The following is a 26,355-nucleotide window of genomic DNA, read 5'->3' on the forward strand; positions in this document are numbered from 1 at the left end:
ATGAATCCAAGTGTCTACATAACCTCAAGCACTTCTGCTTTGATTTGTTTTAACTTGATAAATATTTAGAAAATTATCTGACTGACAGAGAGATATCGCTGTAATAACAAAAGGTTTATTTTTATTTCAGGGAAAATTAATGGATGCTTGTTCTTATTTAACAGTTAATTGTGGAAAAGCCTGAGAGAGAAAAGGATCTCGTAATACTGGGATCTTCTTTCATCTACTTATAAATACAGCTTTATTGAAATATAATTCACGTTACCGTACAATCCACCCATTTAAAGTATACAATTCAGTGGATTTTAGTGTATTCACAGAGCTATGCAACCTTCACCACAATAAATTTTAGAACATTTTCTTATCACCCGCAAGAGAAACCCTGCCCTCAGTAGCAGCCGTGTCCCACCCCTCACTTCCCCCAGCCCCCAGCAGCCACTAATCTACTTTCTGTCTCTGTGCATTTGCCTTTCCCGGACGTTCCATAGAATGGAACCTGATGGCTTGTGGGCTTTTGTGTTGGCTTCTTTCACTCAGCGTACTGTATTCTAGGTTCATCCATGTCGTAGCATGAACCAGTACTTCATTCCTTCTTGTAGCTGAATAACATTCCATCGTATGGATGTACCACATTTTTTATATCTGTTCATTGTTGATGGATATTCGGGTTTTGGGCTATAATGAATAATGCTGCTGTGAACCTTCATGTATAAGTTTTGTGTGAGTATATGTTTTCATTTCTTTTGGATATATACCTGGGAGAGTAGTTGCTGGGTCTGTGTTTAACCATTTGAGGAACTGCCCCAAGTGGTTTTCCCCAGCACCTGCACATTTCACGTTTGCTCCAGGAAGACACGAGGGTTCTAACCTCTTCACATCCTCATCAACACTTGTCCTCTGTCTTTTCATCCTAGCCCTCCTAGTGGCTGCGAGGGTGGTGTCTCATTGTGGTTCTGTTTTGTGTTTCCCTGACGTCTAGCGATGTTGAAGATCTTCCCTTGTGCTTCTTGGCGATTCTCTTCATTGGAGAAAGTTCTTGTGAGATACTTTCCTATTTTTAAATCGGGTTATCTTTCTCTTGTTGAGTTGTAAGCATTCTTTATATAAATATATCCTTAAATAGATCTTTAAAAATTCCTTATTCTACGTTATCTTTGATCTTTAACATACCTCAAAACTCTATAACCTGGGCACCCCTTGCCTCATTTACTCATTGTCAGTGTATACTAACCATCTGCTGCATGGAATATATTGTGCTCTGTGTTCTAAGGATAGAAAATGAATAAAATGTCCCTTGCTTCAAGGGGCACAGGACAGAGTGGGAAGGGAAGGGCCATAGTGATAAATTTCTGTGGGTATTCAGGAAAAGAGATGACTTTCAGATTGAGGAATCAAGGAAGGCAACCTGATGGAGGTAGCATTTTAAAAGTGGCCTTTGCAGGATGTGTAGGATTCAACACAAGAAGATTAGGGGAAGAACCTGAGTAAAGATCTTTAGTTCTCTGTGGAATGGTGACTAGTCTAGTTTAAACTTTAGGGCTGAAATTTTCAGAGCTTAGTAAGAGGAATACTAGGAACACAGATGAGAAGCATAGCTGGGACCAGGTGTTGACTTTGAGTGCTGAAGCAGTGTGGATAGTGTTTTATCAGTGACTGGCAAGCTCCTGGCTCTTTGGGTAAGGATGGGGTGATGTTCTCACAATGGAGCCTTGGAAGGCTGTGTCTACAGAAGGTGTAGGATGAATTGGGGGTGGCGTGATTGAAGGTAGCGCTGCTGTGTTTCTCTCTTGGAAACTGGCACATGCATTAGAAGACAAGAAGGAACTCCTGGGAAAATTATTTAATCTTGTGGTTTCCAAATTTATTTGACCGTGGATTCACTTTTTTTTTTTTTTTTAACATATAAGATCTGAGGTACGTACTTTGGGTTTTGATGTCTTAGTTCAGTATTTCACAAGTAATAATTTCATAGTAAATGTTGGTTGGTTGGTTGGTTACTTAATTGATTACAGGATTGTGGACCATAGAATTGGGTCTGAAGGAATATGAGGTATTAGCTAGTCTGTCCCCTGGTTGGATGGAGGCCCAGAGGGGGGAAGTACGTGCCCATATTTGCCTGTTTCTAAATAAAGGGAGGGTATCCCACAGGTGCCTTGACTCCCAGCTCAAATGTACTCCTCGGGCTTCCATGTTGGCACAGTGGATAAGAATCTGCCCGCCAGTGCAGGGGACACAGGTTCGATCCCTGGTCCGGGAAGATCCCACATGCCGCAGAGCAACTAAGCCTGTGCGCCACAACTACTGAGCCTGCACTCTAGAGCCTGCGAGCCACAGCTACTGAAGCCCGCGTGCCTAGAGCCTGTGCTCCGCGACAAGAGAAACCGCCGCAGTGAGAAGCCCGCGCACCGCAACAAAGAGTAGCCCCTGCTCGCCGCAACTAGAGAAAGCCCACGTGCAGCAACAAAGACTCAGTGCGGCCAAAACTAAATTAAAATAGAGTTTTACTAAAATAATTTTAACCTTGTTTTGCTACGTACACACTGATACCAGCAAATCCTGCTCTACGATACCTGGCGTTGGGCCAGGGCCCTCTCCAGGGGGGCCCGGAGATGAATGAAGGCTGAAAGCGTGTAACTGAGCAGACCTGCCTGCCCTTCTAACTGTGGCTCTTTTCCTCCTGCCCCTGGTTTCTTTGTGCTGAGCCGTGTGTGGGGCTTGCACGGTGTTTAGGAGGAGGTGTTAGCCTGATAGGCAGAGGGCATGGTTCTTGCTATGGTTAACCTGTTCACATGTGACCCTGAGTAGGTGACTCCATCTGTCACACGAGGGAACCCAGCACTAACGGCATGCATGTCCCCGTCATCTCTGGAGGAGCCCCCCTCCCCCCAGGACCACCTGTGGTTCCTTCGTGGGTCCTTCACCTGCCAGGTTCCCGATCTCCAGTGTTTTCAAAGGATTCCTGTGGACTTTCTCTGCCAGACACCAGCAATTCAGTCTTAAGATGAGCAGTGCCTGCATTTGATGAACTTAAATGCAAACAAGCCCAAGAACTTGTACGAGGATGGAAACTGCGGAGTGAAGCAGGAATGTTATCGTTACCCCAAGAGTTTTGCTCTTCACGTAACAGTGATTTCTTGCGTAATGAGTGACTCTTCCTTTTTTGGGGTGATTGAACTTCGTTGATATGGTGGCGATTTTCCATGGCAACTGGCATTGCCACACATCTGGCATCTGATGAAATGGCTCCCAAAGCCCGGGGGTCCTCACAGAGTACTCCTCATCCCACTTACGCTGCCAGGGACGTGGAGAGACGCTGGGTGGAGGGTGCGCTGGCGCTGTGCCTTGCGGATGAGGCTTGATTTGCCGTGGTTGGGTTTCTCAGGATATCACCAGGGCTCCTCCAGAAGTTAACTGGGTTACTGATGCTCTGTGGAGAAGGAGAGAATGAGAAGGAGGGGCAGCTTTCGAAAGGATATTTTCTAATTTATTAAGGTACAGATATTAGCACTGCTGTTTGTTTGTTTGTTTGTTTAAACCAAAAATGACTTAATACGAAGTAGAGGCCAACCAAAATCCTGCTGAGTTTCTGAGTGTAGCAGGCCAGCATAGGGCTTGTGTTTTAGGTATTTCATTTAAAGTGGAAAGTTCCAGTTTGCTTTGGGGCCAGAATCCTTAAAAGAAATCCTGACTAGAGGTGTATTATGGGTGACTGTATGTTTGCTAGTTTATATCTTGCTGACTAAATTGGCAAAATTTTTATTTTTCCTGGTAAACATTAAGAAGGCATTTTCCCCTCCTTTCCCTAACAAAATCGCATTTGTCATATGTGTGTGAAGCAAACGGCTGTTAAAACTGTCCACGCATTCTGTGATGATATGAAAATTAGTGGTGGCAAACAAAGATTTCCTTTCTTAGGTACCACAGGCCTCAGATGAAGTCGACTTTATCCTAATGTGACTCTCCAATGGTGACCAAGTGGAAACAAAATTGGTCAGGCCTTAGAGGCCAATATGAAAAGCACAGCAAACAGGTTATTATTTGTGAAAATTTTAGGTACTCAGCCCCCCATGACTTAGAAAGCTTGATGTTTTCTCTTAAAGTAACTATTACTCTTGCTTATAAATTTTAGAAAGTATATAACCATTCTTGTAATGAAAGGTTATGCTTATTTTAATTCATAACAAGGCACAAAGTTATCTCTTCGCATGAAGCCTTTCTAAAACGGGAATGAAAGACAGCAAGATGTCGAATCAGATCAAAATGTGAACTCTGATCGTGAGTGTCTGACTTTGAAAATAGTTTGAGAACAGCACATGTGCATTAAGCTGGTGACAGATTATCCACAGAAACTTAGTGCTGATAATAATCATATTTTTAACATGCCATTTTCAGTGTACCGTAAGAAAAAGATAAGTATTTCCCATTAAACAACGTATTTTTGTTTGTTTTAACGTTGGGGGGCAAACATGTGAACTATTAACCCATAAATTTTCCTCATTCTTAAAAAAAGTAACATACCAAAGACATAATAAAAGTGTAACAAGCAAGAAAAGTGAGTTTAGTTGTTTAATGAGCCCACGGTTAGGTCGTCATACTCTTACAGGTATGGAGTTGAATACCCGAAAATCAAAAGACCTCTGTCGCCTTCAGTTAACTTTTGAGATGGTTTATGGCTGGTGCGCCCTCTGTCCCCAGTTACTTTATTGCAACTTTTTGTTTTACAGCCCTAAAAAGTTATTGAAGAAATGGTAGGTATGTGACGTGATGGATGTGTTAGCTCTGGTGGTAACGTTTTGCAATGTATAAGTGTCTCAAATCAACACGTTGTTCACCTTAAACTGACACAGTGATATATGTCAGTGATATCTCAATAACGCTGGGGCAGAAAAGAGCGACTGTGCTGGGAGACCATGTTTATGTAGAAGGGCTCGCGCTTGGCAGCTCCCCGGGGCCCGGCGCGTTTTGAGAATGGCAGCCCATCCCGTTGCCAGAAACTTTACCCCGGGAGTCGCTTTGCGAGGGGCCGGGGTGGGGGCGTGTCTCCTGCTTGGTGACACGTGTCTCTCTCTCTCTGCTCAGGTGAAGCTGCTCTCAGGGGGGAGCCCCGGCTGCAGACCCTGCCCGTGGCCTCGGCCCTCACTAGTCACCGCACGGGGCCCCCGCCCATCAGTCCCAGCAAGAGGAAGTTCACCGTGGAGCCCGGCGACGACGAGCTGGACTGTGAAAGTGACCATGCTTCCAAGATGAGTCGCATCTTCGCCCCCCACCTGTAAGTGCCCCCCCTGAAGCGGGTCCTGGGCTACGGTTCTCTTGCCACTCTGTGCCGCTGACTCGGAAGGGGAGAGATGCCCGCTCCTCCCCTGCCAGGAGCGGGCACTAAACCGGTGTTAGTAGCTCCAGGAGAGGTTACCTCTCATCTCCTTCCGACGCATGTGTGCCGCCATTCGAGTGTGTTCCCCAGAGGAGCTTCCTTTCCCTAGAGCGGCTTGGGGACGTTGTCTGGAAGCCTTGGCTTCCCTTGCCTGGTCACTGCCAGCTGCTTGCGCGGGGGGCCGGTCCCCACCGAGTGTCCTTAGGGGCCGGGGCAGTGGCCGAAGGGGCGAGCGCCGGGCCACCGCTGTGAAATGCTGGCTCAGGAGCCCCAGTTGTGCACCCTGAGAGCTAGGTGTGCAGCCGCAGCTGTGTGTCCCACGGTGGGGAGGGCGCTTTTCGTGCTGGGGACGCGCGCGGGGCTGCCCGGCGCGGCTGAGGGAGCTTCCTCCCGCGCGCAGAGGAGCGGTGCCCGGGCGGCGGCCCTGCCCCTCCGTCCCCGCCTGCTCCTGCGGCCTCCGCGCGTGTTGCTTCAACTCCCTGCGCCTCAGTGTCCCCCTTTGCTGAGACGAAAGTTCTGTGACCCGATGCGGCGTCACCACGTTTGTATTTGGAAACCGGCGCGCTGTATCTGGGCTCCCTCGTTGTGTTTCTCACACGCACGCCTCGCGGAGGGAGCGGATGCTTCTTCGGAGGTCTGGCGGCCTCGGGGACCCCCCAGGCAGCTGCGCGGGGAGGCTGGCCTGGCGGTTGGGCGGCCGGTGGGTAGTCTGGGGTCTTGGCAGAGGGCGGAGGCCGCCCTGACGGCTGGAAGTAGCGCGCTGTCTGTCTGGGTAAAAGGCGCTGCCCCTTTCTCCTCCGCACACGTGACTTAATGTGTAGTGATTACTCAGGATGCTCGGCCATCCCCAGTCCTTCCGAGGATGCTGCCGTTCCTGGCAGGAACGTGGACCTCACATTCCAGGCTCCTCACTGGAGGCGGGGACCTAGCACGGTTCGAGGGGGCCGAACGCGCCAGCAGCCCTCGGCATTGCCGGCATTCCAGCGCGCTGGCCTGTGTGTGTAAGTCATAAGACATACTGACAGCGGTATTTCTCTATCCTCAGTAAATCACTGTAGTGTTAGTCAGAGGCTGAGCCTGCAGTCTGGAGCCCTGGAATTTGCTACGATCAGGAATCCAGCAACAAGGCTCTGCAAAACAATGACCTCTCGCAAAGAGGGAGAGGCTCATAATTTAGACCCTGGGCGTCCAACTGTTTGGAGTTCATTCTTATGTTACTAGGAATCTCTTCCTCTCTCCAAACCCAAATAAGAGACATTTGGTCCTTTTTTTTTTTTTTCTTTTTCTCTTTTTTTTTTAAACGAAGAAAGGGGGAGGTGGCTCTGAGATAGTAGGTTTTGTGATCAAGCTTGCCTTAGTTTAAATCCCAGTTCTGCCACTCACCATCTTTGTGGCCTTGGACAATCACTTAATTTATCTGGGCCCGATATCCTTCTCTGTAAAATGGCAATGCTGACAGTTCATGTATAGACCTATTGTGAGCAGTAGAATGAAAATATGCGAGGAGTTGGGCCCAGTACAATACTCAGTTGATGACAGTTACTGCTTTTATTATTAATGAGTCCATTATTCAGATACTGGTAATGATAGGGAATAAGAGCACTGTTACAGTGAATGTAATGTGTGAATGTCGTAGCGTCGGGGTTAACATCCCAGCTTCCTTATCTTTCAGCGGGAGTCATAGTGGGTCCTTCCTCAAAGGATGATGGTGAGCGCTTTGTGCAGTGCCTGCCAGATGACAAGCAGAGCTTTCGTCATTATTAGTATTATTAGAACGTCGAAGCATTTTGAGAATGATTTTGTAACTCCTTGGGTGGTTACAAATGTGACCTCGATGCACAGATCTGTGATGACACTGTAAATGATTTAAAGTGTAAGTAATAGAACTGCAGAGTTCCCTTGCAACTCATAATGGATGTCATCATGCACAGGTTTAGAAAACCACAAAAGGCAGCGCCCCCTGGGCCAACTCCCTGGACTCAGAGAGGAAAGGTGGGCAGTGTCACTCGTTCGCCGCAGGTTAATTCCTCATCTCAGTAACTAACGTTACTGATGTTTCCACGTGTGTTTTCTAAGCGCTGCATGACCAGTTTCACAGGCACGTTTAAAAGATGCTGCATCTCTTACTTCTTCATGGGTTAGGGTACTTAAGTGCATTGTCTGATCTGATGAAATGTTTCCTGTTTGCACGATAGTGTGTCCCCTCCTTTTTATTTAAGATATCCAAGAAACTTCCTGTACTAAGTTACAGATTCCTATGAAGAGGGTCTCAGAGATGCATGCTTTGGCTGCATTTCACTATAACCATCATACTGAGATGTTTTCCAGTAGAGAGATGGAGAGGTTGAGCCAGGGTAGGAAGCTACAGAGTATGATCAACTTTCATTTGATTTGGTTCGGGGAGGAGGGGGAGAGGGAAGAGGTTTGCCTAGTGATTTCTCCAGAACTTGGAAACTGAGGATTCCTGGGTCATTTGAACTCTTTATTTTCTTACTGAAAGGGTGACCCTGAGAAATTGTTTTGTTTTGTTCCCTAAGTGTTAAGAACATGAATGTCTTATTTGGGAGTTGAAAAGTACTCTTATCTGCCGTAGAAATAAAGTAGATCAAGGTATGAGGCAAGGGGTAGAGTGGGGTTCGTCTTGTGGAAATGTCAGTGAGTAATTTTTTCTACGACCTTGGTATTCAAGTGTGATCTGGTGAGGAAGAGCTCTCCTTTCCTCCTGTCTGTCATCCATATGGACTCAGAGATTCCTGTTTTGTTTGGTGAGTTGAGCTGTCCCTGATGTGGCAGATAAGAGTCCCTTCAACTGACTCATATGTCCTTCTTCTTCTTTTTTTTTTTTTTTTTTTTTTGTGGTACGCGGGCCTCTCACTGTCGCGGCCTCTCCCATTGCGGAACACAGGCTCCGGACGCAAAGGCTCAGCGGCCATGGCTCACGGGCCCAGCCGCTCCGCGGCACGTGGGATCTTCCCAGACCGGGGCACGAACCCGTGTCCCCTGCATCGGCAGGCGGACTCTCAACCACTGTGCCACCTGGGAAGCCCTTATGTGGCCTTCTTACATGCCTTCCCCCCCCACCCCACCCCTTTTTTGAGCACTTTCTTATTGTCTGGCAGACCAGATGTTCATCTTGTAACTTACCTGCTTCAGCATGGAGTCGGCCGTTTCTCCTGGGGACCCTAATTCCTTTCAGTGGGGAGTAGTATTTAGAAGCCAAGATCTGGGTGCTAAGCGTAGCTGTGGTGTCATTGCCTCTCGACTTGAGTTGTCTAATAATACAGTAGACACAGTTGCATGTGGCAGATCACCCTTAACATTAAATAAAGTTTAAAAAATCAGTTCCTCAGTTGCAGTAGCCACATTTCCAGCTCAGTAGCCACATGTGGCTAGTGGCTAGCACGTTGGACAGAACACACATAGAACATTTCTACCATCACAGAAAGTTCTGTTGAGCAGCATGGTTTCTAGACTCTGTGGAAAGAGCCAGGGAATCATGAGTTCATTTTAATACTCCAGTTATAATCCAACCCCACGGAGTTCTTCCTCACCCTCCCCTATTCCATGTTTGTATCTCCCTGATTCCAACAACTTCAGCCCATTTACTTAGTGTTCAGTCCTACAGCACACTTAAAAGAGTCTCAGAATTGCTATGCCTGTACCGCTCTGAGAAACAAACCTGCTAAAAAGAGTTCAAGATTTGTTGGTGTTTTTTTTCCCCTGGTGCTGAGGGTATAATAGTAGCCTCTTTTGAAGTACCAACTTCAAAAGTTACCTCCCCTCCCACTTCAGTGTTGTGTTAGTTACAATCTATAATTAATTTCTGTTGGCACTCAGTCGGAGATTTTTTCCCATCCTTGTTGATTTCATTTTTTTTCAATATGTAAACTATTAACATGCTTCTTAGAGTCAAGACTGTGTAATCATATTGCCGTTTAAGTAAGTGAAGTCATTATGCTGTACACCTTAAACCTACACAGTGCTATCTGTCAGTTATGTCTTAGTGAGACTGAAAGAAAAAAAAAAGTCAAAACTCTATTTAAAAGTACTAGAGGAGGGCTTCCCTGGTGGCGCAGTGGTTGAGAGTCCGCCTGCCGATGCAGGGGACACGGGTTCGTGCCCCGGTCCGGGAAGATCCCACGTGCCGCGGAGCGGCTGGGCCCGTGAGCCATGGCATCTGAGCCTTCGCGTCCGGAGCCTGTGTTCCGCAATGGGAGAGGCCGCAACAGTGAGAGGCCCGTGTACCGCAAAAAACAAAAACAAAACAAAGCAAACAAACAAAAAGTCCTAGAGGAGCATTATTCCCTTCCCTGTCCCGTTCACTGCTCTTGTTCGCTAACCCTGAAGGTGATTACCCTTCTTGTGTGTCTTTCTGTTAAAGTAAGCAGGTACATGAATATTTTCTCATTCCTTTCTTTCTTACACACAAGGTGCCATACTTTGTATACTCACTTGAGCTCAGGTGTTTTCAGTCAACCATGTATTGTGGAAATCGCTTCATGCCAGTTTCTCATCCTTGTTTGCAACTGCATAGTACTCCATTGCATGCATATGCCATGGTGGGTTCAGCTAATCCCCTTTGTTTGGACATTTAGATAATATTTTATAATAATGCTGCAATGGACAATCTTGTGCATTTGTAATATCTTGTGTATTTGTAATACAGTGAAGACTCTTGAAGGCTAACAGTTGATGCCGTGTAACAACATGCTGAATTCACCCTGGTTTTGAGACTTAGTCTAGGCTGCTTGGCTGGTAGAACCTGGTGAGAGTTCTGTGCTGAAGAGGATGGTCTAAGATGGATTTCAGTTTTCACCTCTGTGTGTGAGTGATGGGTATGTAGCTCAACTGTTCACTCAGTTACCTGTGAGAGGAAGGGAATGTATATTGAGCGCTTACTCTATACTGGCCCTATGCCAGACACTTTAAGTGTGTTATCTCATTTAACCCTTACAATAAGTGTGTCCCTTTAAGATGGCGTGTGTGTGTGTGTGTGCGCGTGTGTATTACAGAAGCAGAAATTGAGAGCATAACGTGTCCAAAGTGATGGAGCTGGGATTAACCTTGCTGTGTGTGACACCGAAACCAATCATCACGTGATTCTGTCACAGCTGTATCTCACCTGAGACAGGATGACATGCATCTTAAAGATGGACATCACATATTTAGGGTGACATTTGACCATTCTAGTGTCTGGCACATGGCAGGTGCTAAATAATTTCTGTGTTGAATTGAAAATTAGACCCACTGTCCAGAGAACGTGCTCTTTGAGCTCATTTCCCGATTGGAAGAGGCACCCTCTCTTTGATCAGTGCTATATAAATGTGCAAAATAGTTGCCCCTGGCCTCAGAACAGGGCAAAACCCAGAAGCTCACACTGAGATCAAAGCCATGGTCACTGGCCTTGTGCTGTAACGGCCGTGCTCGCCCCAGACGGCGTTAACCATCCAAGCTGAAAGAGGCAGGGCCCAGCGAAAGAAAACATGACCCCTTCTCCCTGGTGCTGTTCCTTTGAAATCCTTTCCTGGTGTGAAATATGTCCCCTGATGTTGTCTTTGCTTCTGTGGCCATGCCTTTGAAGTTTTCCTCAAGTCTGATGGAGCCGATTCTGGTGTATCCTTGGGTACGTTCTCCAGGCTCGGGTCCTCTGTTCCCTTTGCTCCTCCCCTTTCTCTTCCTCCTTCTTTCTCCTTTGCTTTCTTCTTCCCTTAACCTCCTATTCTTATTTTTACTTTATTTTTTTTTTCCCCTTGGTCTCAGTCACTTCCCTCTTGACCCCATAAGAGTGAACAGAAAAAGAGGGAAAAACAGACTCAAAACCAGTAATTCTTGCAGCTTGACAGAAGATTGGAGGAAGCCTTTGAAATCACGTTCTGGGTGTGATTTAGAAACTCGGTTTTAAAAAAAAAACAAAAAAAAACCTTACTGATTACTGACTAGAATGGGCATTTTTTCCCCCCAGAGGGATTGATTGTGTAGATGGTACCGCAGGTGTTCAGGACTATCTAGTTTGTAAAGTATAAGCACAATCGTTGGCAGCACCGTCATGCTCTGTTTGGTGATTCTCCATTTCTTGTATCTCTTGAGTACCTTTAGTAGGGATGTGTATGAACGTGCTTTACCAGGGGATTGTTAGTCCACAGACTTCATGAAAGTAGAGGAAGCTATTCCTCATTTCAGTTTAAAACCAGACCCAGAGGGAATGTAAATTGGTGCAGCCACTATGGAAAACAGTATGGAGGTTCCTTAAAAAACTAAAGCTAGAGCTAGCATATGATGCAGCAATCCCACTCCTGGGCATATATCCGGAAAAGATGAAATCTCCAATTCTAAAAGACACATGCACCCCTATGTTCATAGCAGCACTATTTACAATAGCCAAGACATGGAAGCAACCTAAGTGTCCATCAACAGATGAATGGATAAAGAAGATGTGCTACGTATATACCATTGAATATTAGCCATAAAAAAGAATGAAATATTGCCATTGGCAGCAACATGGATGGACCTAGAGACTACCATACTAAGTGAAGTAAGTTGGACAGAGAAAGACAAATATATGATAGCACTTACATGTGGAATCTAAAACTAATACAAATGAACTTAGTTATAAAACAGAAACAGACTCACAGACATAGAAAACAAACTTCTGGTTACCAAAGGGGAAAGGTGTGGGGAGAGCGATAAACTAGGAGTACGGGATTAACAGATACTATATGCAAAATAGACAGACAACAAGGATTTACTGTAGAGCCCAGGGAGCTTGTAGAGCTCAGTATCTTGTAATAACCTAGAATGGAAAAGAATCTGAAAAAGATTATTTATATATTTGTGTGTGTATATATATAGATTTATCTATATCTATCTATCTATATAAAACCTAGTCGCTTTGTTGTACACCTGAAGCTAACACAATATTGTAAATCAACTATAGTTTCAATTAAAAAAAAAAACCCAGCTAGACCCAGAGGAAATTGAAAAGTTGGGGTTATTTCAGTACCTTGACCTAACAGCAGCTGAGACTTTAAAAGGTGGTAAACAGTGACGTGTTTTTATTAGGTAAGCAGTAATATGTGTTTATAGGCGGACCATGTTACTGCTGTGTCCATGTCTACGTAAGCCTTAGAGGGGGTCCAGATTTTCATCACTGAGGATGGTGATGGGTCAGGATTCCCAGCATCTAGAGAATCAGGGGAGCCTCTGTATCAGGGCTTATTCGTGCCCGTGACTGTCTGTTGAGCCTGATGGTGTACCAGGCGCTGTGCCGAATGTTTCATGGGCGTGATCTCCTCGCGTCCTCTCAACCCTGTGATGTGGATGCTGTGATCATCCCTCTTTTGCAGGTGGTAAAAGTGAGGCTCAGAGCGATTGGTAACTTGCTCAGGGTCACAGAGCTAGCTACTTGGTCATGGAGCCAGGAATCAAAACCCAGCCTGGCTGCGCCTGGAGCCAGCGCTGTTGGGACCCATGTTACATTGATACTGAGGAGCGCACGCATCCGGCTGCTGTGAACTGTTTGATACGGGAGCTTAGCGCCTTGTGCTTTTGGATGATCTGCCGTGTGAGCATTCTCCACACAGCGGAACGATGCTTTGGAGATGACGGGTGGAGAGTGGTCGTTGGAGCACGCGGTGACGGGATGCAGCTGCATAAGTGTGGCAGGGCTCTGAGAGCGCTAGGCAGGTCCGTCCGCCACGCACGGCGAGGCTTCCCTGCAGGAATGATGGGAGGAAGAGCAGCTGTTGAGCTTCCCCTGAAGAGGCTGAAAGGGCATCTCTGTGCAGGTGAGAGCCCCACGTGAACAGAGGAGGGTTTCCTTCCTGCGCAGGAAAGTGCTTTTGAAATTGTGTTCTGGGGACTTCCCTGGTGGTCCAGTGGTAAAGAATCCGCCTTCCAATGCACGGGACGCGGGTTCGATCCCTGGTCGGGGAATTAGGTTCCCACATGCCGTGGGGTGGCTGGGCCCGTGTGCCACAACTGTTGAGTTCGCGTGCCTCAGTGAGAGAGCCCGTGTGCCACAACTACAGAGCCCATGCACCCTGGAGCCTGCGCGCCACAACTAGAGAGAGAAAAAATCCGCACGCCACCGCTAGAGAGAAGCCCGTACGCTGCAACGAAAGATCCCGCGTCCGGCCACTAAGAACCAAGGCAGCCAAAAAAAAAAAAAAAAGAAATTGTGTTCTGGTTTAAAATCTCTGACCCAATATTAAGTTAGTGGCACAGGCCAGTAGTAACGTTAGTCTAAAGATGAAGACTGGGGCATTTTAAAATTTGCTTTACATATATGAAGACATTCCCCGCCCCCCCCACAGATTTCATAAATCAAGGACTTTTGAAATAGAATCCCTCAGACTATGTGCTTTCTCTTTTTCTCCCACATCCTTTTTGGCATCATCTGAACTTGGGAAGCTTTAGCCCCAAAATTCTCTCCTCTTGTGCGCTTTCACACACAGTCGTGTAAGTCTTCCCACAAGTGTTCTGGGATTTAAGATATTTTATAGCCTTAATTTTAGTTATCCTAAATAACTAACTCAGAAACTGAGATGTTGTTAATTTTTTTCTTTTAAATCCCGCCAACGTACAGCAAGTATGTGTATTTATTTTGAAAAGTAAGTGAGAAGGGAGCCTGGGTCTTTAATGAGTGCTTCTGTGGGGACGTAGAGTGTCAGAAGGGCTTCGTGTGAGGCTGACTTTGCCCTGCACTGGAGCTAGGGCTGCGGGTCAGCCCTAACGGGGGTGGAAATGAAGCTGGTTTTTACAGCCACTCCATGCGACATTAAAGGCGCATCTGTGTGTTGCATGTGAGTGTTTTGCTAATGAAGTGTGGTACCTTTAAATAAAGGTCACGGCCCGACCTCTGTTGTGTGGGTTTCTTGTTTGTCAGGCTAGAGGCATTTTCTCATTTTCACAGTTGAGCCGCAAACAAAGACCTCCTTATCCGAGCAGGGCGCTATGCTCTTAAGAGCTGACATCAGCCTTTTCCCAGCAGGCATCATTTCTGCCTTAAGAGTCTTTGCAGAGAGCTCGGAAAGCAGAGAACCGTCCTGCTACTGGCGTTGTTCTGGCCAAATGACACACGGGATGAAGAAATGCCAAGCGTGCCAACAACAGTCAGGGCAGCAGAATAAAGGACCGTCATCGCGTGTCTGTTCTCATCTGCTCAGGGGACCTCTGGGCTCTTCCGTATCACAGAGCTTATAGAAGTGGGACGAGAACCTTGAAAAAGGGGGACTTCTTTACTAGAGAGGCATTAAAGAACCTTTGGGATCCATCAGAGAACTTTCATTAGCATGTGTAAAGACACTTTTTAAGACGACACACTAAGACGGAAAAAAAGAAAAAGAGTGTTTTTAGGTTGATGGATTAAGTCAAAGGCATTTGTTCAGAAGTTGAGGAAACAGCACAACATAGGGTTTGGCCGGTTCCCCCTCCTGCCCGGATTCTCCAGGCGCCTCAGCCCCTTTTAGAGCGCGGTCTCCATGAAGGTGCATCTGTGCCGGGGACACAAACGGCAGCTATATTTACACGCAGAGGATTAGTCTTGCTGCTGTGTGACCGCACGGACCTCTTCTCGTTGCAGCGTGGAGCCAGCCTGTCCTGAGAGCACATCAGGTGCTGTCACTTTAGTAGATCTGACTGAGGACCAGGAGGAGGACTGCTCAGAAGTGTGCCTCGTGTGAGTGTCGGTGGTGGTTTGATTTTCCTCTCGGGTCTTGTAAACCCATGGTCTCCTGTGCTACCTGCGGCTGGCACATGGTGAGGTGGCGTCCAAGTCCCGCGTGCTGTGTTTGGTGTGAGTTTTGTTTCATGACTGCCAGTACTTTGGTCCCTTATCTTCTTTGCTAAATCTTTGGGTACACACACACACACACACACACACACACACACTCATACTCATACTCATGCAGCACACATTCTCTCTCCCTCTCTCCCCCTCTCCCTCTGTCTCTCTCTCTCTGTCTTTCTCTGTCTCTGTCTCTGTCTCTCTCGAAATTTCTCCACAGATTGTCTCCAAAGCATAATTAAAGAGCTCAGTGTTGCAGTAAGGGTTTCGGTCTGGCAGGAGCTAGAAACCTTGGCAAACAAGGGATCTGGACTCTGGATCCGAGCCTCCACGGCCCCAGCAGAGGCCCCGTGCACCGCAGACTAGAGGGGGATGGATTTCGCTACCGTGCTGTCCTCTGACTTCTCTGCCTCCTGCCTTGCTTTCCTTGAAGAGATCTAAGAATACAACTAACAGATCCACAGAGAAACCGGATCAGGGCCAAGTGGAAGCAACAAACCAACTCCTAGTTGGTCAGGTCACTTTAGAAGCACGTCTGAGGCTGAACCCTCTTTGCTCCCCCAAACCTGTCCCTGTCGTTGAACCCGTCGAGGGAGGGTCGTGGGCTTTTCTGACTCATCGGAAGTCGTATCCTCGTGACCACCAAGGTGACCCCTCAGGGATGCAGGGCACCGCTGCCCGTCGAGTGCCTCAGGGCCCTCTCACCTCAAGATGCTCGAAGGACAGAGTGTTCCCCGGCCAGAGTTTGGGAAGCGCCCAACCCGATCTCCTGAGTCTGCCTGTGTGGTTGGCGCCAGTCAGGCTCTGAGAGTCTGAGGTGCAGAGACGTGGTTTAGCCCGGGGTTTCCCAAACGTTAACTCGCCGTGGGAGCCTCGATTCCTTTCTCACGAGCCCTGTTAGCAACATTCTGGGGGGCATACTTGCCTAACAAAATGAGCATTTTATTTGGTTTCAAAATTCTCTGATGAACGTGCAGACTCCCAAGGCTCTGGTGCCGTACAGCTTAGGTATGTGATGACAGGGTGGTGTGATCCCTTGATCTGGGGCTGTAGGGTACCAGCTTTCCTGCTCAGGGCTTTCAGCGAAGTTCACTGAGGCCAGAGACGTTGAGGAAGCCTGGGGCCCCATTCTCCCTTGCCCGTGTGCCCCTCACCTTCCTTCCTTACCCACCTCCTTCCCTCTGAGCTGTTTCTAGGGAGTGGATTGTCTCCACTTCCGTGTCCATTCCCCAGTCCAGTGCCGCGATCCGGACCATCAGCGTTAATGAAACTTCTCTCCCTCCCTCGCTGGTGCCCTGCTGGTCGCCAGATGCAGGGGGAACCTGATCCAGGTTATCTTATTGGACTTCCTGTTTCATGGAAGCCTCTTCTCCCTTGGTTTCCTTGGCCCCTTTCTTGCTTTCGTTGGTTCCCCTCCCAGTTCTCTGGCTCCGCCATTCAGGATCTCTCAAAGGCTTGTCATTAATCCATCCTCCAGGGCTCCGTCCTTCTCACTGCACAGACCCTGGAAAGAAGTCACACGCCAGCTCGTTCCTTGATTTACCACTAGAGGTGGAGGGTTCCTAGATCTTTATGTCCGGCTGAGGCCACACCTCCACAGCCACAGAGCCGCCTGCCTTCCGGGTAGTGTGTGTGCCGCTCAGGCCCAGAGGTGCTCCGCCGGCCGTGACCTTATAGGCTCTTTCTCCTCCAGCGCCTCCCCGGGTCTGTCCCCCATCTTCATGGCAGGGCAGCCGTCCGTCTTTCCACTTGCCGTGAAGTCACCTCGCTCTTCTTCGATCTGGTCTCCCATGTGTACTCTCTCTGCCCCCTGTTAAGTCAGTCTGCTGAATCTTTTCCACGAAGCTCCTGGCCTCGGCCATGGCTTAGACCCCCATTCCCACGGCAGTGCCCTCTCTACTGGTCTTGGCACTTTAGTGCAGAAGAAGGTTTCTGACGTCTTCCTCTCCGTCGGGAATTCTCCCACGGCTCCCAGTCAGCTCCAGGGAGCCCTGAGCAGACCCCCGCCTGCAGGAGCTCTGCGCTGCCCGCTGAGGTGCCGCCCACTGCGGTCCGTCGTCACTTTTCTTGCCTCCTTCTCTTGACAAAGGGCGGTTCCTTCCGCTTCAAGGCGAACAGTTCTGTGCATAGAATGATCACACTTTGCTGTCCCTTGTTGTGTCTGTCCCACCAGGGCACCCAGCATAGTGCCCGATGCCTTCTAGGTGCTAAGTAAATGTTTCCATGAAAAACGTGCCACTCTGAGGGCACTGTCAATGCTCTTCCCTTTGGAAAGGATGGTAAGAATTGCTTTCTTTTTTCTTTGTTTTTTTTTTTTTTAAATATTTATTTATTTATTTATGGCTGTGCCGGGTCTTAGTTGCCCCACGGCATGTGGGATCTTAGTTCCCCGACCAGGGATCAAACCCGCGTCTCCTGCATTTGAAGGCGGACTCCTAACCACTGGACCACCGGGGAAGTCCCAAGAATCGCTTTCAAATATGCAATAAGCCCTGAGTGGCACCACTTACTGTACTTCTGTTTTTTCTGTGTAGCCCTGATGTTTCATTCAGTGAACCCGTGGAACAGAGAATCCCACTGCCACTACCTGTCCTCCCCGAATCCCTGTTCCCCCCCAAACAGAAGCATGCAAATCCCTAGTACCTGGGCACGTGCACACTTAATAATCTGAATCACTGGCTCTGCCTGAGATGCTGGCTTTGGATCAAATGCTCTTATCCCAGTGCTGACCCTGAATAATAAGCCTTCGGAGTTTATTGTAGGAATGAAGTTTCCCCGCTCCTCTCTCTGTTTATATTTCTTCCTGTGTGTCTTGCTCTGATCCCAGTGTGAGCACCAGGTAAGGGGTATAGCAATGAGAAATCCAGTTCAGGTGGGTGCATCCTGCAGGTCAGAGGGATGGCCAGACACTTGTGGGTGTAAAGAATAGTTCTGTCCGTGCTAGAAGAGCCAACAGATCTCTGCTCGGGTGTTTATTACTTCTGGAGTTTTTCAAATCTACCTAAAAAGTTCTCAAAGCCAAAGCCTTTTTCAACCATCTCATAATAGAACTGTGGTGTGTATTTTATTTGTGTGCGACCACTTTGGGTGCTAGCTCTCGGGCAAGTTATGTCAAGTGACGGCAGCGCAGAGGCTCCGTGTTCTAACCGTGTAACACGGGTACATGGTGCTGATGCCCTGTGGCTCTGTGATTGGCACGTATTTCTTGAGAGCCACCCTGGAGGGCACGGCAACGTTCGCTGATGGGCAATGGTTCTGGCTTATTTTTGACAGTAAGATAAAATCCAGGTTATGTGGGATGACCTTCAGGCACTTTGGTGACCTGTCCTAAACTCCCTTTCCCAGAATTATTCTCAGTAGATGGCCCTCTTGGACTATCAGTTGTCAAAAGCCTCCTTTACCGTGATTATGTTTAAAAGAAGTTATCCGAATCCCCGCCATTATACGCCTTTGAGAAGCTCCACATGGTGTGAGAAGCGATTCTCCCCCAGCTCACGGTGGGCAGTGTGGGTGTTCACCTGCTTTGGAACTTCCATTCTGAGGCTCCTATTTGAAACCAGCATTTTCACTGCCCGGGGCATCTTAATGTGTGCGGTGTGGCCCTAGCCATCTCCCAGCTTCCTCTTCACACCCCCTGTGTCAGGGTTCCCAGCCTCCCTGGTTGCCTCTACTTTAACTTAGATCTTTCTAAACATGCCACCAAATTGGTGAGCGTCTGACCTGCCATCCTCCCCAACATTTCATTTTGGAAAAAGTTCAGATCTACAGAAACATTAAACAACTGGTTTAAACAACCACGAGCATCCGCATATGGTCCACTGGCTTCACTAGTTGTGAATATTCTGCCTCATTTGCTTCCTCTTTTGTGCGCGTCGTAGACAGTGATGCGATCTAACATAGTACATGTGTTCACTTTCGAGAAGGCCCTCTGCGGACGTTTTCCTTTACATTCAGGGTGCAGTTAGGAGCCACACATTGCATTTCGTTTTTGTGCCTGCCAGTGATCTTTGATCTAGGACAGCTTTCCCCATGCTGCGGGCTGGATGGTTGTGGCGTTGGGGGACGAGGGAGGTGGGGTCCCAGGCAGGGGCGGCCCTGATATCATTCCTTGGGAAAGTTGCCCTTTGGAACCAGCCAGACCGACAGCAGGGGCCTGTCTGTCCACACTGGGAGGGATGACGTTGTACATGATAAATAAAGCACGTATTCAGGATGTGCATGTGGTTGTTACGTGGGGGGAAGGGTGAGTTCAGAAATGGACAAGGCAGGGGGAGAGAAGTCAGGTTGAAGGAGGAGAGGAAGCAATTGGAACAGGACGTGGCTGAGCTGTAAGGAACAGATGTAAATGTCCCTGCCTGCTCCGAGATAACTCACCAACTTTTCATATATTTTTATTGCTGCCCCAAAGGCTCATTTCTGTTTTTAGCCAACAATCCCAGTGGTTTTACTTACAAAAAGAAAAAAAAAAAAGCAACAACCCAGCACCTTCCCTCATTTGCTGCAAAGGTGGGGCGTTGCCCTATTCTTCTCCTCCCTAAACCTGCAAAACTCTAATGGACCGCTTTCCTGTGAGACCCCCGGTTTCTTAGATATAATTGATTCGAAGCTCAGGTGAGGTCTCTTGACTGTGAAAACTGGTAGCATTTGGGGGAGTGGAGAGAGGGGTCTTCTAATTTTCAGTAGTGAATTTGATGTCTAATAAAACCGACCTCAGAATTTCTGAGACTCGATGTTAACTCCTTGGGGGTGCCGTGATGGAGACCTAGACGGTGGCTGTGGGGTTTCTCACCCGAACTTGGAGCGCCTGGTGGGCTGGGTGGGTGGCAGGGTCTCCCAGGCGGGCATCTTGCCCGGTGCGGGGCTGGGGGCAGGGGACGCCTTCCTCCTCCTGTTGCCCAGATCCCGGGACGCCTTAATTTTTCCTTTTTGAGCACTGGTTGTTTGACTCTTCTTTCATTTCCAAGAAATGTAGCAGAGTATCCTTCCAGTAAATTCCCCCACTTAGCCTAAGCTAGCAGGCCTTGTTTTATGTTGCTTGTGACCAAAAGAACTTGTTAACAAATACAGATATTGGGGCTGTTTACAATGTTTCGCTATTATTTGTGATACTTCTGGGGCCGTCTCTGTACATCCATTCTTGTTCACATCTCGTATCCCCCGTTTCTAGAAGTGGAATTTCTGGGTCGGACAGTGCCCGTTTCTGCTTCCGTGCATCCTGCCAGCTCATCTCTAGTAGGTTAGCTGACTGACATTCCACTGGCAACTCTATGCATGTGCCTGTCACCCACAGCATCACAAAGGTGACTGTTAATGTGTATTTAATTTTTGCAGGTTTCATAGGAGAATCATTGTGGTAACTTGTCTTTTTTGTTTTCTTTCTGTTACTAGGAAACTTGAATGGTCTTTTCATATTTTCATTGACCATTTGGATTTCTTCTTTTGTGACTGTTTCTATCTTCTTCTTAAAAAAATTTAGGGCATTCATCTTCTTTCTATTGCTGTGCTGTAACTGCTTATTAAGGACCCTCCATCAGATGAGTTAGGAAAATAACCACTTTCCTAATTTGTTATTTGCTTTTCAACTTTACTGTGTTTTTGAAATCCGGAGTTTTTAAAATTTGGAAGTGGTTGAATCATTCCAGCTTTTCTTTAATGGAAAAGGCTTCTAAAGTGTACTAGAAAGGAGCGAAATGTGCTGCCTAGTACCTTGGGACACACGTCTAGGCTGTGTGTGTTGGCGGTGGGATAATTGTATGTGCTTAATACATGTTAGCTGTGCAAGGAAGAGATGTATATTGTGTGTCCGTTGCTTCGTTCGTTCACTTATCCGGCACTTCCTGGGTGCCTGCTTGTCTGGCGGCATTGGGTGGGGGGGGATGAGGGTGGGCGCGGAGGAGCCCTCCCGGGCCTGAGGAAGTTTTGGGGGCGGCGATGTGCAGGGCATAGCCCCAGGAACGGGGGCCCTGCCACCCCCGACCCCCGCCAGCGTTTCTGGATTGTCTGCTTATTCTCCCCTCCCCCTTCGAGGACATTTTCCACAGTTGCACTGAGCATCCCGAGTGGGCAGAGGGCTTTTGGTGTTCGTTTTAATGGTCTCTTGTTGGGTACCATCAGCAAGCTCTGAAATCAAACGTTTCAATTCTGGTTTTATTTAACCATTTTACCAGATGTTTCCTGTGGTTTGATAGATGTACCATTTACTTGAAAGTTACACTCCTGAGAGTTTGAATGTTATGGACACCGTTGCTATAGACAATGATTCGGTCCGGGCAGGATCTGGGAGACAACTTTCGCGTCATTTGGGGGTTGAAGATGTGTTTTTCCCCAGAACAGTAATGCCGTCTTCATCATTGGCTTTTATCTTCTCTGTTACTGTTCTGATCTCTGGTTTATAAGAGACTGTAACCGGTTGCTCGGAATTTATTCCCCTCAACACCACTGTGCCGCCGCGGGTAGTACTTTCTGAAAGCAGCTGGACCCAGGTACATCTAGGTTTTGTCTGTAAAACTCACCTGGGTCGAAAAGAACTCAGGTGGTGGGCAGGCGAAAGTTCGAATTGGCCAGAAATGGGACTGAGGCTGGCTCCCGAGGGCTCCCTGATGCTGGGCGGGGTGAGAAAGCTGCAGACGTGGCATCTTTTGCACCCACCCCAGGCCTGTGGAGACAGACCCGGGACCGCGGCGGCACCTTCACCGTCCCCAGCTCTCTGCGGCCTGAGCCCCCGCAGAGGGGAGCCTCTCAGCCAGGCTTCTGCCGACGGGAGGAAAGCAGAAGGAAGTCGCTCCCTACCAGGCACGAGGGAACCTGGGGCATTTCGACCCTCCTGCCGTGGGGGGCGCGGGGGCCGGGGAGGGGACCGTGCGGGGCGGCGCTGCTCCTCCTCGGCACCCCCCCCCCCCCCCCCCCCCCCCCCGGCAGCCCGCCGGCCTCTCTGGGTTCTGCTGGGCCTCGGTTTAGAGAGTTTTATAAAAGCCTGATGTTCTGGCAGACGGGGAGACAAAGAAAGAGGAAATGGCATGCTGTCCTCCTGACAGCGGATCTCTTTTCTCACGGACTGGGACCGTAACGATGCGTGTCGCCTTCTGGCAGGAAAGCCTCTGTGAACGAACCTCGGCCCGGCCCGGCCCCCGAGCCTGGCCCTCGCGCGCGGGCTGCGGCCCTCACCTTGCCGCCTCCCCCGGCGGGGACTTTTATTCTGACGAGCCTCCCGCCCATCCAGTTTTGCGCCTGGACCGCCTGCCAAGTTTGGGAGGCCCAAGGCTTTCTTGTGGGAGGACGCTGGGCTGTCTTCATGCTCTTTGGCAATGATTAAAGTGAGGTTAGTACCAAAAACCCTTTCATTTTATTCCCTTATCCTTGCTTTTGCAAACCAGATGGCAACCCTGTATTTTCAGCTGTAATTAATTTAAACTCTGCGGCAGCAAGGCTGGGAGAGGCGGCAACTGCCTGTGCTCAGAAGGGCAGCAGTGACTTTCCTGCTCATCTCTCTTCCCTCACCAGGCGGCCCCTTGTCCCAATCAGATCCCCGTCGTATCCGGTTTCTTCTGAGAGAGGCCTGGAGAGAGAGGGCTCTTAAAGGGGCCGCAGCCCCGCCGCTGTGAGCCGAGGGGTTAACGCACATGGGCAATTGTTGCCTTAATGGGGTGGAAGCAGCCAGGTTCCAGGTGACCGCTGACCTGCTGTTGCTGGGCCGGGCCATCACTTGACCCACTAAAGACAATGATGCATAGCTGGTGAGGCTGCAGCTTGGGGAGGACGGGGTGCGTTTTCTTCCCACTCAGTTCGGCCGCCAGGATCGCTTCCAGAAGGGGGTACGTTTTACGTTTAACATTTATTCTTAAAGAAAATGACAAGGCAAATAAAAGCACTTGGGCACAATTGAAGTCTGGAGGTTCCGACCTCAGCTGCGTGACCACTGCCCTCCGTGGAGAGGGTGCTGGAGGCCCTCCTCTGTGAGTTGCTTTAGGGACCCACTGGAGAGGAGGCCCCTCCACAGGCCTCAGGACATGGGGCTCTTGTCCCATCTCTCGGGAACTTGCCACGTAACTCGTAACTCGTAACTCGGCGAGCAGCCTCCTCCCTCCTGGCCCTGAAAGGAAGCTGAGGTTCAGATGCAGACTGAGGGGTCTCCGGCCTGGGAGCCGGTGTCCAGGCGCCCTCACCTGTCCGCACAGCAGGCCATTTGAGGACCACACTTGCGGGGCAGCGCGGAGGGGCTGCAGACTGAGGCAGATCTGTTAACAATGACATGTGTGCGGGACACTCTGTAGAACTGTACGCTGATGTCACACAAATGGTAGCTATTACTGTTCTTAACACTAGCCATCCTTAGATGGCTCGAAGTCATATTTAAAGGCCCATAGTGAGAAATGAGAACCGCAAATGTGTAGCCTGTGAGTCTCCAAATGCTCCCCGGCGCTGACCACACCCCTGACTGCGGGTCCCGAGTGAGTGTGCCTGGAGCTGCAGGGCTGGGTGAGCTGGTGATGGGTGGTGTTTGTTTATTTACCTTTTTACGTTAAATGCTCACATTATTCTTCAGCATTTCTCTCATGAACCGCTTGGACTGTGTTTACAGAGACTTGTGTTTGTGTTGTTGTTGTGAGCCAGACCTATCCTTTTGGAAACCTATCATTTTTCTCTAGTAGAGAGGGCCACTGACTACCAATGATTTGTCAAAATGTCTAAGGACTGAGAATTACCCACAGAATTACCATATGATCCAGCAAGTCCACACATGGGTATAGACCCACAAGAAGTGAAGGCAGGGACCTGAAACCGGTATCTGTACACCTGCCCATGTTCACAGCAGCATGATTCATGACAGCTGGAAGGTGGGAGCAACCCAGTGCCCGTCAAGGAATGAATAGATCCATACCACGGAATATTATTCAGCCTTAAAAAAGGAACGCGCGGTTCTGGCACCTGCCACCGCGTGGATGAACCTTGAAGACGTTATGCAAAGTGAAATGTGCCAGTCACAAAAGCACAAAGAGTCTGTGATTCTTCTTGAGTGAGTGTCACATGCGTAGGAGCAGTGAAGAGAATGTGGTTGCCAGGTGATGAGGGAGGGAGAACCGGGAGTTCGTATTTAACGGGCACAGAGTTTCACTTCGGAGCGATGAGAAGTTTCTCCATGTGGGTTGTGGGATGGCTGCACGACAGCGTGCATGTGTTCAGTGCCTCTGAGCTGTGTATTTTCAAATGACTAAAATGGTAAATTTTATGTGTATTTTGCCACAGTTCTGAAAAAAGATTAAAAAACCTTCCAAAGACTAATGATTAACTTTGGTTCAATTGAATAAACAATACCGAACACATCTATGGTGTGTTCAGCCTTTGTATTCCGTGGTCGTCTGGGATGAACAGTGTGTCAAGAGGGGGTAAGCACTTGAAGGACAGACGTTCAGCTCTCAGGATGTGACATTTGGGGCCTCATGGTGGGGAGTGGCAATGTGGGGACTCTGGGGCATGGTCGTTTTAAGTTAAAGGGTGGTTGGGAGTCACCATTGCCATTTGGTGTGGGAGGTCCTTGTGAAAAGGAAAGGAGTGCATCACTTGAGGTATTTGGGGATGGCAGTCCTGGACTCTCCGAAGACATTTTTAGAATCATCCGCTCAGGAGTTTGCGGGGGAGATGCCATTTCTGTGTTGAACAGTCATGAGGTTCCCCTGGGTTCCTTTTCCAGGTCCCAGGTTTGGGATTAAATATGATTTTAATAGCCAGATGTTAGTGACGTTACAGTAAAACTAAGCAGACGCTATAGGGAAAGTGAGTTCTCAATTCTCTGAAGAGTTTGAGAATAAGAATATTTGTCAAGAAATGCATTTTTGTAACTTGGAAAATGAAGTAAGCCATCAGTATTGGTTTTTATGGATCCCTTGGGAACTTCGCTTCAAGAATAGAGATTGGTTGGTAATTTGCCTATCAGTTGCTAATACATTAGTAGCCTTTCTAAGCACCGGAGAGTCCTCGAAATAACCTTTAAGAAAATCAGATCGTGTTCTTACCCTATAATCTAAGTAAAGAGAAACAATGGCTTAGCTAACCTCTTCCTCTAGTTTTCGAAAAGATGGAGTTCAGCCCAGACCATACGGATTCTCAGAGGGAATTAATTCAGTACATAATGTGGTCTCAGATGCAAGGTTCTGAATAATGATAATTTTATTACTAATAATCATAACTAATAATTTAATAGTAACAGTAGTAACTATTTTAAAGGATATTTGGTAGATGCCTCAGGATCTTCTATTAAATGAACATTTAATCACTTTATATACTCAGTACTTAAATTCTCAAACTTTTTAGTATAGTTTTATAGTAACTTAATTCAGTAAGTAATTTAATTTTGCCTGCAGAGTTTCTGATGTCAGTCAGGCTAGGTGGGTGGTTTTAAAAGAAAAACTGGCTTTCTAATTTTTGTTTAGTGTAGAATGAATATGTTGAATTAGAGCTTATCCTCTATTGTCAAGAAGTCTACAGCTCCAAAATACACAAACAGCTCATGCAGCTCTGTATCAAAAAAACAAAACAACCCAATCAAAAAATGGGCAGCGCTTCCCTGGTGGCGCAGTGGTTGAGAGCCCGCCTGCCGATGCAGGGGACACGGGTTCGTGCCCCGGTCCGGGAGGATCCCACGTGCCATGGAGCGGCTGGGCCCGCGAGCCATGGCCGCTGAGACTGCACGTCCGGAGCCTGTGCTCCGCAACGGGAGAGGCCACAACAGGGAGAGGCCTGCGTACCGAAAAAAAAAAAAAAAAAAAATGGGCAGAAGATCTAAATAGACATTTCTCCAAAGAAGACATACAGACAGATGGCCAAAAAGCACATGAAAAGCTGCTCAACATCACTAATTATCAGAGAAATGCAAATCAAAACTACAGCGAGCTATCACCTCGCACCATTCAGAATGGCCATCATCAAAAAGTCTAAAACCAAATGCTGGAGAGGGTGTGGAAAAAAGCGAACCCTCCTACACTGTTGGTGGGAATGTAATTTGTTAACAGCCACTGTGGAAAACAAGATGGAGATTCCTTAAAAAACTAAAAATAGAACTACCATACGATCCAGCAATCCCACTCCCGGGCATGGATCTGGAGAAAACCGTAATTCCAAAAGACACATGCACCCCAGTGTTCACTGCAGCACTGTTTACAATCGCCAAGATATGGAAGCAACCAAAATATCCATCGACGGATGA

At 48.1% G+C, this 26,355-nt stretch overlaps 1 protein-coding gene across 2 annotated transcripts in view; it reads left to right on the forward strand.

Moving 5' to 3' along the window:
* VGLL4 (vestigial like family member 4) overlaps positions 1–26,355 on the forward strand; it is a 153,088-nt gene that overhangs the window by 108,578 nt on the left and 18,155 nt on the right. For both annotated transcript variants that reach the window (XM_082848864.1, XM_082848863.1), the window contains one exon: positions 5,080–5,269. In XM_082848864.1, coding sequence (XP_082704990.1) covers positions 5,080–5,269 — 190 coding nt within the window. The remainder of the gene's footprint in view (positions 1–5,079; positions 5,270–26,355) is intronic.

Source organism: Leucopleurus acutus (genome assembly GCF_964270905.1).
Source record: "Leucopleurus acutus genome assembly, chromosome: 10".
NCBI classification, from domain to species: domain Eukaryota; kingdom Metazoa; phylum Chordata; class Mammalia; order Artiodactyla; family Delphinidae; genus Leucopleurus; species Leucopleurus acutus.